The 12,287-nt window shown below is 45.1% G+C and overlaps 1 protein-coding gene across 6 annotated transcripts in view; it reads right to left on the bottom strand.

Annotated features, from left to right (window-relative positions):
• The window catches only part of disp1 (dispatched homolog 1), a 58,635-nt gene that overhangs the window by 4,472 nt on the left and 41,876 nt on the right, over positions 1-12,287 (bottom strand). For 5 of the 6 annotated variants that reach the window (XM_079357798.1, XM_079357796.1, XM_079357799.1 and 2 more), the window contains 6 exons: positions 10,834-11,542; positions 5,335-5,364; positions 4,366-4,489; positions 3,951-4,078; positions 1,114-1,208; positions 45-142 (listed from right to left, as the gene is read on the bottom strand). In XM_079357798.1, the coding sequence (XP_079213924.1) occupies positions 45-142; positions 1,114-1,208; positions 3,951-4,078; positions 4,366-4,489; positions 5,335-5,364; positions 10,834-11,501 (1,143 nt within the window). In that variant the 5' untranslated portion in view covers positions 11,502-11,542. Of the gene's footprint in view, positions 1-44; positions 143-1,113; positions 1,209-3,321; positions 3,392-3,950; positions 4,079-4,365; positions 4,490-5,334; positions 5,365-10,833; positions 11,543-12,287 lie in introns of those variants that run through there. The other variant, XM_079357801.1, reaches the window with a different exon arrangement.

Genomic DNA, 12,287 nt, shown 5'->3' with positions numbered 1-12,287 from the left:
AAAAGACACAAGGCAAACAGCAATATGACACCTGATGTACTCACCCGTGAGTTGTCCAGATTGCACATGGATTTGATGGCCTGAATATTCCACAAGTTCTTCCCCTCAGCGGATGCGAACACAAGCCTCGAGTAACTATCACCTGTGTGGAGAGGGATATTTCAGTTGGTATTCATGTTGCGTCACTCTCATTGTGAAGTGGGATATCTTGAACCTTCCATCTGACCCACAAAGCTAATGAGACCATCAGTAAGACGATGTATTATTTGTTTTTAGTATACTTTACTAAATGTTCCTGCTGGCACAGTGTCTGTGTCAGACAAGGCAGTCAACAGCAAGCTACTAAAAATCACCACTTTCAGTCAATCACATTAGACTATAATGGTGATTTGCACAGAACATGATGTTCAATTAAATGTTCTGTAACAGATGTGTATTTTGACCGGTACAAAATATTTTTGGCTTGTGAATTTTTTCATCTACCGCCATCTTGTCCAGTGAGTGAAAAAGTTTATTTAAGACTGTGGTCACAATATTGACCTTTAACTAGCTGCTTATTAGCATGCTAATTAGTAGCATACTGGCTGTCATTATTAAGTGCTTATTATTTGTACCTTAATCTATATGACCAAAGTCTACAGCTGACAGATCCTCGTTATTGCTTATTGACAGTAGGTTAGGAAGTCGTTGAACATGAACTTTATGATCTTAATATAATTTGCCTAGCATTGACCTTAAACTGTAGAATAAAGCAAAATCCTCTTAAGAGCCTAATTCATGTTTAACATCTTCCTAACTGACTATCAATAAGCAGTAATTATGGAGGTATTGAGGGGAAATGGCCTGTTAGCTTTAGGCTATGCTCATGTCGAGTGAGGTACTAATAAGTAATTAATGGCTAATAGGCATCTAACTCATGGGGAATATTGTGAACTTCATTTAAAGTGTTACCAAACAAATGATAAAACCTACATTTGTCCGCTCAGAGAGATTATTCTGAGGTTGGACAAAATCCTTTTTTAAAGTTTGTAGGAGTTATTGACTTCTACTTTTTCTCCAAAGATCTACGTTAGATTGATGTATTCCCTTCTTTAAGCATTTAGATCATCTCACCTGGGACATCACAGAAGAAATCTTTACTGAAGTCCCATTCTGCTTGTCGTTTATCTCGGTCAAAGTGCTCCTCAGGCCACCTGGGCTCCTGGTGGCTGCAAGACAACAGAAGGTTAGCATTCTCTGCTACTTCATACATATCTTATTCAAACAGATAACATGGGGATTATAAGATGCTCTCACATTCTCTTCTATAAAGCTTTAGTTAGTTGAACCCTCTTTATTTGGTTTTGCAGCTCTTTGTAACAAGAACAGGAAAAATACTTTAACATTATAATAATCAAAGTGACCAACAGGCGTCCCCGTGCACACAAATTCTGAGGGGCCGATTGATTGCAGGACAATACAATGAAAAACTAAATCAATAGTCTGTGATGCATAAAATGACATCAGTGTCACTTTGTTACTCGCTTGTAGCTCCCCGTTGCGTGAGCCTGAGGAAGCGACAGGCAAAACGCCTTGTTCGCTTGTAATCACTCCCAATATTTGTTTGAATTTTTTATTTTTTTTTATTTAATGGAGCTTGACATAAAACTATTCTTCCCCTGAAAAAGCAAACTGCACCTCTGATCAGTTCGATCTATGAGGAAACAAACACGCACGTTCTGTTTGCATCAACTTTTAAACCGTCGACCAGTGAGCGGAGAAGTTGTTGCGTCAGGAGATGCAAAGTGAGCAGGATATAAAACGTTTTTTTTTTTTAAACTTTATTTAACCAGGAAGAGAAACTCATTGAGATTAAAAATCTCTTTTTCAAGAGTGTCCTGGACAAAAAGTACATCTGATGCTTACTACATGCGGTCATGGATACACGCCTCATGTTGCAGCTCTGATTGGACAGTGAGCCTGAAGGAGGAAGTGCAGACAACACCTTGGCTTATTATGTTGTTTTTTCTGTGTGTTTGTGTTCTTTCGCAAGAATGATGCTGCAGCCATGTTCTCTGAGGAGTGTAGGGCCAACTCGCTGGTGAGCAGACAAGAATGGCAGAGTAATCAAGGCTGACTGTCAGAGAGAGACCGAGGGGCTGACAGACAGAGGAGATGAGGCTGGAAAGCACGCTGACAGCAGCGGAGGCCTCTTGGTTCACCGTCCGCACGTAAGTACACAATTACATCTGCAGACAGACGCGAGCTGCACAGCCGAGAGGAAGACAAAGACAGCTACAGACACAAGGAGAGGAGAGCGGCGGAGGCAGAGGGGAACCATGCTCGCTACAGATTAAGGGATTCATTTTCAGCAGAGTGGAGACGGACATTTTTTTTGAGAAACACAAATCTCGGCTATGTAGATGCAGGAAACAAAACCTGAGTGAGGGAGGCATGACCCTACAGTCCATCTAACTGTCACGACGTCTGGTCCTTACGTAATGAGGCAAAATACTGGAACTATTTAAACGTTGCTTTGCAGCGAGGAGAACTGATGAAGTATCAGTTAACCGAGCAGAAAGGCACACGGAGTGGACAGCCACCGAGATAGAGACCAGACGCAAACCAGAGCTGCTCTTCATTAGTGAGAGAACACAGTGGACCACATTATACACAGGACTCAACTTTGGTCCTATTTTCTGTCAAGAGGGGATTCAGACCTTTCAGCATGTCGGTCAACACTGCTCTCTCCCCCCCCCCTTCACTACCCCTGTCTCACATCCTGGCTCTCCCTGGACTCCTCATTGAGAGAAATAATCATCATATTCTGAAAGGCTTCCTCTGGATAAGCTGACATTGAAAGCTAAGAGGACCATTCCGTCTTTAAAGGGAAGACGCATGCTTTAGGTTTTTGTGAGACACAGGGCTGAAGTTTGTTTTTAGGAGGGCGTCACATTGTATCTTTATAATCAACTATTGTCTGACAACACTTAAGGTCCAGGGAGCAACAGCCATGTTGGCTCCTTTGAGTGGAGCCAGTGTTCATCTTTATCAGCAGAAAAAAAATAATGCATCCATCTACACCACGACTCCCCTCTCCCAGCGCTGGTGAATGTTTGACTACAAACTTCAGATGAAAGAATTAAGGAGGAGTTTGAAGACTTTCCTCAACCAGAGTGTCAGCTGCTCTAATATGTAGGACTGGGTGATATACTGAGATCTGAAGAAATATTTCTATATTTTCAAACAAGATACAGGATAGGACAATATTCTTAATATCAATGTAGTTTATGTTGCATCAAAATAATGTGATACGCCTCTTCTGTAAAGCTGCCGCTTCACCTATTTCTCATCTCTCTCTCTCCATCCTGCTCTCTCTCTCTCTCTTCACCCTGCTCTCTCTCTCTTCACCCTGCTCTCTCTCTCTCCACCCTGCTCTCTCTCTCCACCCTGCTCTCTCTCTCTCTCCACCCTGCTCTCTCTCTCTCTCTCTCCACCCTGCTCTCTCTCTCTCTTCACCCTGCTCTCTCTCTCTCTTCACCCTGCTCTCTCTCTCTCTCTCCACCCTGCTCTCTCTCTCTCTCCACCCTGCTCTCTCTCTCTCAACCAGACCTAAAAACGAATGGAAAACAAATCACTGTTTATTTTGTGATGCAGAAAATGACTTAATGTCACAAACAGGTCGTTTATGTTCATGTATATGTTGAACTTGTGTAACTGACTGTTAATATGAGACATACTGGTATACAGTATATCGAGTGTCGCCCAGCCCTACCTATGTGTAAGTGACTGTGCATACAGATGATGGGAGCTTAGATGACATTATGTCATTGGTCTTTTCTTAAAGTAAGGTTCTTTAAGTCATTTTCTTAGCTGCTCTCTCAAACAGCCTTTTTATAATAACTCTGTTTTTTTGTAACACTGTAAAAAGAATGCTAAAAATATGCTCAATGAGACAGTGAACGAATTACTTTTTGGCCTGTTCATCAGCGTATTTGAAGGGGTAGTTGGCGAGTGTTGCTTTGTAGCCCGTGTTCTTCACCATGTTGCTCCATGTGACCAGCCTCTGGCCGATTGCCGTTCCCCGCGGCTCGAAACCCTGCGTGAAGAAAACAAGCACATCAAAACACTGGAACAGAGTTCTGCTGAATACTGTGAAATAACCTCTTCATTCATCATACAGAAGCTGTCTATTCAATCTGACATGAATACGCACACTGTAGAAACACTTCTCAAGTGCTTTTGAGCAAAAACAAGCTGAACTGTCGACATGAGATCTCATTCATAAAGAGAAGCTCACAGTTCTCTTCTTCAGTAAACACTTTGTGTTACTCCAGTGTTTGTGACACTCATCCAAAGAGGAAGCCAATTCAGGTCAGTACTCACTCGCAGCGGGTCAGAGAAGTCCGGCAGGTCGGGCACCAGGATGCCAACGAGAGCACACACCACAGTGAGCACTGTGCATACCCCGAGCACAACCACAGGCCAATCAGCGATCAGCTCGGCATAGCTGGAAAACGAGTAGACTTTAGGTTAGAGCACCGGAGCCTACTCCATCTCAGCTGTTCTAAAATGACTTTTTATTCATGAGAAGGCAGACGGGAAGCATTCCTTAAAGCCCTGACAAAACTCACATTTGTCACAAGGATTTCAAAAACGAAATTGGTTTTGGCCAAGGCCAAAAAAAAACAGGGACCATTTAAGGCAGAATTCGACGCAGAAGCAGTTTGACAGCAAGCAGGCTTCCTGACATGCTCTTTCCAATGACGAAAAGCAAAAGAGGATGAAAAACTGGTGTGACGGTAAACTTTGATAGTCTCGAATGCAGAGACAATTTGACAGAACAACTTCTTATTTGGCCCGAGCTAATTTACAGTTGTAAAAAAAATCTAGTTCATCAATCTCACTTTTGAAATTCTTGTGAAAATACAGAAGGGTATAGCCATGTTCAGCTCTACAAAGCCACGAGTAAAGACCTCCAGAAAACGCCTTGGTGTGAGGGCCGTTCAGCAGTCCATTGTTTGAAACTTCAACTATACCACCTACACAGCTATCATTCTGCATGCCTTTATTTTAAGCCAACTATCAACCTGCATGTCGAATTTCATCTAAAATCTGAGATGGTGAGGTGGGGCAGGTTTCTAAAATTAGACTACTTTGCCGTCTATTAAAACAACTTGAAGTTAGAGCCCTCAGAGTTCATGGCAGTGTACTGTGCACTCAGGTACAGGGATGCACACGCTCATGACTCACTATTAAGGAATGACAGCTGAGTGGGAGCAATGATTGATGGTTGACATGAATAAAGGGAGAGAGAGCATCAACAGAGGAGCGGCAGCTTTTGGCAGCTCTTACCTTTTGGGGAAGCGAAAGGGCCGTGCAGGGCTGAAAAACAGAGAGGGAGAGAAATCAGCATTCACAACTAAATTGAGTCGCTTCAACTTTGAAGAAAGAGTGTTCATCTTTTGTTCACAAGCTCACACCGTTCAACGAGCGTTACCGTACGAACACTGAAAGGCAGAGGTTAGATCCTGGCCCGGCTGCCCCCTTCAGAACTGTCGCCTCTGTACCAACTAACCACTAGGCCACAGGTCATACACTGATGGCAGGGACTGCTTTGTGAAGTGCTCATCATATTCATACACATTCACACGCAGCAGTAGGAGCAATTTGGGGTTCAGTGCCTTGCCGAAGGACACTTCGACATCCGATAGCAGGAGCTGGAGATCGAACTCCAACACTTCCAGCTGACAGACTCCACCACAGAGCCACAGGCCACAGACCAGAAGTGACCTTTAACAAACAGAAAGACACACTCTGCTCTACTGATCTCATTCTTTTCACTCTTCTCTGTTTCTTGGTTTTCCATGTATGGCCTTGAACTACAGACCTCAGCGCAGATATGGTCCAAAAGGAGAGGAGACCAGTTCCAGGAAATAGTTGGACTGGATTTATAGAAGTCAGATCTATTTGTTCTACTGAGGATCTGCTTTGAGTTTTGGCCTGCAGTGCTTCAGTCTGAATCGTGTTTTAGCCAAATGGAAATATGTGAAGCGTACATGAGTCAGCCGTTTGGCTGCAAATGTTCAACTATAAAGATGAGAGCGTTCAAGGTTCCACAGTGAGCGTTGGTCCCCTTCCCACTAAACTTAAGTCAACTTCCCCAACCGGTTTAGGTGATAAACTTTCGATTCTGCAGACTGAGAATATCAGTCGATGTCGAAGCTTTTATTTTGGCCTCACTTTGTGTTTTCTGTAAAACAAAGTGTGCATGAAGAAACTAAATAAGAGGCATGGTTGGTAGTTAGCTACCAACCAACCAGTAGTGATAATAGTGCATGTTCAAAAGGTCCTGTTGTGCGTGTGTGTATTTTGGACCTATGTGTGTGAGCAGCAGGTCTCTCGTTCAGAGTCTAAACATGAATTTAATACAATAAAAATGAAGCTACAAAGACGGGACGGATGATCCTTTTGAACTCTCTGATCTCACCTCGTGACACTAACAAAGCAAACTTCAGTAACAGAGCTTTCCTTAAACACAGACTCTTCATCCCTCACCTTCTCCCTCTCTCTTTTCACGGCCTCCCTCTTATTTTCCTTTGCTCCCCCGAGTCACCTTCCAGTGTTATTGCTTTTCCTGAAGGGAGAGCGTTTCAGGATCACTGCTAATTAATAAGGTAAACACAGACCACCAGCCCCTCACTCAGCACTGTGCTGACAGAAGAGACTAATAGAGAAGAGAGAGAGAGTGTGTGTGTGTGTGTGTGTGTGTGTGTGTGTGTGTGTGTGTGTGTGTGTGTGTGTGTGTGTGTGTGTGCTTACAACAGGTTGTTCACACTGTAGATGAACCTTTTCCTCTGTATAAAAGTTAAGAGAGGAAACTTGCAGTTTTCTGCTCCTCGCTGGTCTTTGAGTCCAAAGCAGCCGCGTGGTCATGAAGTGAAGTTTCAGCACCAGTCCATGTCATGACTTTCATGCTGCTTTAAGGCCTACTCTGCAGACTGCACACAGATGAGATGGACGGATGAAATCGTGCTGCCATATGCAGAGTGGTTTAATGATATACATTTTTTTTTTCTTTTTTAAGATTTATTTTGGCCATTTTGCCCAGAAACCAGGGAGAGAGAGTGGGGATGGACGAGCAGGAAAGGAGCTACAGGCCGGACGTGAACCCGTGCCGCCCGCCCGAGGACTACAGCCTCGACACATGGGGACGCGCGCACTGCCACTGCGCCGCCAGCGGCCCCTTTATCATCTTTTTTTAACAGCATATATCTTTTTTAAGTCTCTTTTCTGCTGCTACTTCAGACGCCTTCAGAGTTCAGCCTTGGGTTTGATTGGGACATTAAAGGTAGTGTGAAGTGACACCAGAACACACTTGTGTTTTTTACATCATCAATCACGTCTAAATGTGTGTCTCAGGCCCTGCGATCGTTTCTACCCCGAGGCTCCTCTCTCGTGCTGCCTGTAAATCACACAACAACCTTACGTGCACTGCTGCGTCGGCCAAGATCAGCAGAAAGAACCGAGCGGTCCGGACGAGTAAAGAAGCTGGACCCAAAGGCCTCGCAGACGGGTTGTTACTCTAAATAATGCCGTCTCCTCAACCTGTGAGCTGGAAACACAGAGACAGATATCAGACACACCCCTGCTGGTTGAGACTTGCAGCCGAGCAACGGAGAGCAGACGAAGGACAAGAAGACAAAAGAGAAAAAGTACAAGAACAAGAGAAAAGCCTGGATTTGAGAGTGTTGCAAAAGCAGAAAATGAATTCGATTCAAATCACTGGGATGCTTTTAGAGCTGTGAGAGTTCAACCCTGTGCAGATATTTCAGGTCCAATAAAAGATGTTCCTCCTCATCCAACTGATAAAATGTTGCTAAATCGCACTTGACAAGTTGCTCTTCACGTACGAGTTATTATGTTTCCAAACAGTTTGTCGTAGCAACCAGACCACCTGGTTCCTATAAATACTAAAAAAAACGTCAAACTTGCTTGCGATGGTAAAAGCTGACCTTTTGGGAGACAGCTACAGAAGGAGTAGGAAAAAAAAAAAAAAAAAAGGAATTCTTGCTATCTGACAAGGCATGAATCTAAACCAAACCTGTGGTTGCCATAAACAACCCGAGCTGTTGTTGGAGGCATCTGTGGAAAGGGCAGAAACATTTAACTCCAGGAGAGCAGTGTGAGCAGGAGGTTAAATATACAAAGTGACCTCTGGATGTTTGGCTGTCAGTGACGTGTTGTGTGGTTAAAGCAGCGATGGTAGAGGCAGCTCAGCTGAACCTCAGGTGGCCTCGGGAAATACATATTCTGTCTTCTTCTTATTCTGCTCTCAACAACTGCACATCACGTACCTGTGCACCTTCAGCTCTCAAAAAGCTTTGAAACTGATGATGTGGCCCATAAATATAAGAATGTGCGCCTTTAAGATCCAGTAGAAGTCGCCCTTGAGCACCAGCATTAAACCAGAAACTCACAGCTGTTTGTGCTTAAAGCCTGCATCGTTGTGTTAGCGGGCTAATGTTAGCGCTCCTTAGCATGTACACCTATAAAGGATGACCGTCATCTAAAAACGTTCATGTGACATCAAAGGCGATGTTCTTCTTCTTTCCGGGACTAAAACAGGTTTTATGAGTAAGGGGCGGAGCCAGCCGTCCGGTCCATGTAAACATGATGCAAACAACAACACAGCTGGAGAGAGTCATGACTCAGACGGACGTTTACAGAGGACATACATAGTGATATTTCTGTGCTAAAAGATGTCACACATTCTTCCTATAAGCTAGCATAAAACACATACACACACACCTGCTGACACTTCACGATATTACTGTTTTATTATTATTATTACTACTTTATTTTTCAGAGTACCTCGACGCCTTTGAATCGGTTTTCATCCGTCTCAGGATGAATCGTTACATCCCTCGTAGAGAGACCTTTAACGCTCTAATGGCTTTAAGACGGAACTTGACGTTTTGTACTCTGTTAAATGTGACACAAGCTCGTACCTAAACCGCGCTTCACGCGCATCACAACCACATGAGCAACAGCTCCATTACACACATGGACACCTGAAGAGAACAGGACGTCACACATCCACGTGACCTCACCACCCCACGTCCCTTTAGGACGGAGATAAGGAGCCCTGAGGTGCAGGAGGAATCTTATCCCTGCCCTGAACAGAACAGGCCACAGAGGGAGCTTCTGATTGGTGCTCAACATTGTTTGTTCCATACACAGCAAACTGAACGCCCCCTTGATATTCATTGACTGATTCTCATGATTTGATTGAGATGTCATGAGATTATAAAAGGTAGCACGATGAACTCTGAACATGTCAGAGTTTAAGAATCTCTCTGCTTGTTTTAATAATCTATGTGCATTTTACACTTCCTTAAGTATAAACAAGAAAACACACACACACACACTCTTTGGCACAGCTTCTCAATAAAGCAGCTGCAGCAGAGGGACTATTGTATTTCAGCAGCGCTGAGGCTTCAAGGCTGCTGGCACCAACACGGGGAACCCTCGCCAAACAGATGACGTCCCTAACAACATATACAATATGACGGTCAGAGACAGCCGATCTGAGCCTCACACCTCTCCGTGAGGATTCAGCTCATTTCATAAACGAAGGAAGAAAAAAAATGCGTCATGATCTTTTTTAGCATTTAGCATTAAGAAACAAACATGAGCTAATCTCGCTTAACGGAGTCATGTTTTGTGAGGCAGAGAAAAAGTGACCTTCCAGTTTTTGAACATGCGAGTGTGTGCATCTGTCTAAACCTGGCCGCTCTCCACCCTGAGCTTTAAGATGGTGTGAGGAGTATGACGTCTCCTGTGCATGGAGAACAGTGACCCACTGTCAAGACGAGGGAGACGAGGTCTGAAGGTGTCGCTTCATGTCTCGGTGTCTCAGGTAGGAATAGGTGTCAAACATGTCAGGAGGGGCATCACAAAGGTCGAGCTGTTTTTATTCACCTCTCTGCACTGTAGCACCCACCTTTCTATTGTTTCTATGAGTGGAAACTCCTCAGGTCTCCTGTCTCACAAACACACAGAGTGAACGGGGAAGGAGGGCAGCTGGAGACAGAACAGAGTGACTGAACACTAGAGATCCATATTTCCCTCCAATACTGAAACAAGGGGGGGAGAGAGAGCGAGAGAGAGGAGAGGGGGGGAGTGAGAGAGCGAGAGAGAGGGGAGGGGGGAGAGAGAGAGGGGGAGAGAGTGAGAGAGGGGGAGAGAGAGAGTGAGAGAGGGGGAGAGAGAGAGTGAGAGAGGGGGAGAGAGAGAGCGAGCGAGAGATACCCACTAAGCCACTAACACCTCGGTTAGATTTGATTTGATGTAAATGAATGATTGAATAGAAGACTGAATGGTGTTGCAGTGATGTTGTGTTAAAAAGGGATATTATATGAAAAATAAGTGTCTTTTTACACTTTGACATTTGAATGAAACAACGTGCTCCAGTATTAAACTTTGTTTCTACAGACCCTCAAACAGAAAACCCAATCAGAACTCAACTATGAAACTTCAGACAGAAAAAGTGACTTCACACATTAGAAAGAATCAACCAAACATTAGAAAGTTATCTAAGCAGAGATCCTCTCTTCACACTGTGACTGATCCCACACTGAGGAAACGTCTGAGCGTGGACGGCCATCGAGAGAGAGGACGCCACAGAAGAGGACAGACTCTGCCTCCTTTATAACCACCTGTCCAATGTCCACAGACATCAGAGACACGTTCCTACCACTGATCACAAACAAAGAGGATTTCACTTCATGAACGACTAAAATCGTGCGTCCGTGCTGGGTGAGGTACGTGGACGTACAAACACGTACGTACCTTCTTCCAGGAGCCTGGCTGTGAAGGTGCTCCTGCCAGCGCTGGTGATGTTGCTGATGGAGACAGAAAGCTGAGGAAGGATGGGGGTGGGAGTACGTGCAGGCAGAGTGGCAGCACAGGCAGGACGGCGCCGTCCCGTGGTTGGGAATGGAGTTCGGCCCTGGACCTGCTCCTGGATTCTGTAAGCGCGGACACTCCTGCTGTCCACAGTTGCTGCACAGCGCGGACTGGAAGTGACACTGCTGGCAGCAGAACGGCGGCGTGTGGAGGTGAGCAGAGGGAGCGCACGCAGGGACGCTGGAGGACGGGTGGCGTTTGCCCGCCCTCTGGGAGTCTGTGGCTGTGGGGGTGCTAGCCACGGGAGAGGAAGGGGGAAGGTACGTCAACGATCCGTTCTGTTTGACCACACCGCCGTTTTGGGCTAGTCTGTTCAATCTTTGGACGACGTGAGGTTTTTGCGTCTTCTGCTGAAAATGACATCCTCCGATTGTCTCCGCTGGAGCGCGTTGATCTCCCTCCGCTGTAAGCTGGTCGTCACTCAAGGCCGCTGCGAGAGCGTCTGCACACTTTGTGCCGCTGCTCGACGGATCGTTTCCGATGGCGCTGAGGGGATGGTGCTCTCCGTTGCTGAAGGCCGTTGGGTATTCCACTGCATCGCTCAGGGCCATTGTCGTCTCCTCGTCGGCCTGGAAAGGACGCGCTCACTCTTCTGAAAGAGAAGAAAGAAATCTGCAGTTTAGACTCATAAGACGCGTGAGACAGCGGCGTGCGAGGAGGTCGAAGAACTGCTTTCAAAAGACAAAGAGACGTTAAGGTTCAGTATGGTTCGGCTTGTTTGAATCAGCGTGGACTTAGGAAAAGGGAGACGTCATTTAAAGTCAGAGTGTGCTGTGTTTTGGATGGGCAGATACGAGCTAAGCTAACTTTAAGCTAACTCTAACCCACTGCTATCAGTGTGTCACGTAAATGAACTCCTGTCTCGGCCCATGTGGTAAAGCTTCTGTTCCTCTCACTCCTGCTTCTGGAGGGTGTGATGTGGTTCAGCTCGGTGGGTAGCACACGTGTTGGGATGATCCGTAGTCACCCGTGGGGGTCACGGTTTATGCTATTCTTTCAGCCTGATGGTGGCCGGATCACAATCAGGATTTTTGTTGCTCTTCTTCTCGTTTTGATTTTGAAGATGAGGAGGTCGATTTTGGATATTTGAAAGTTAGTGACCAGAACAATCAGACTTACTTCTTCACATAGTTGTTAAGGGTTTGGGTGCTAACAAGTCTGATCTTAAAAAAAAGAAGTTTTTTTTGTCTTCATGTGTGAACTTAAATAAAGTTAAATAAAGACCATGTTATAGTGGGCACTATCATGAGTTAAGAAGGTCTCCGCTCAAACGTTTTTTAACATTTCTTTGGCTGCATTGTAATCAACTTTAATAACAGCATGGTCTCCAGGCCTCC

Source organism: Symphodus melops (assembly GCF_947650265.1).
Source record: "Symphodus melops genome assembly, chromosome: 1".
NCBI lineage: Eukaryota > Metazoa > Chordata > Actinopteri > Labriformes > Labridae > Symphodus > Symphodus melops.
The sequence above is the reverse complement of the archived record's forward strand: the minus strand, read 5'-3'. Positions and strand labels throughout refer to the sequence as shown.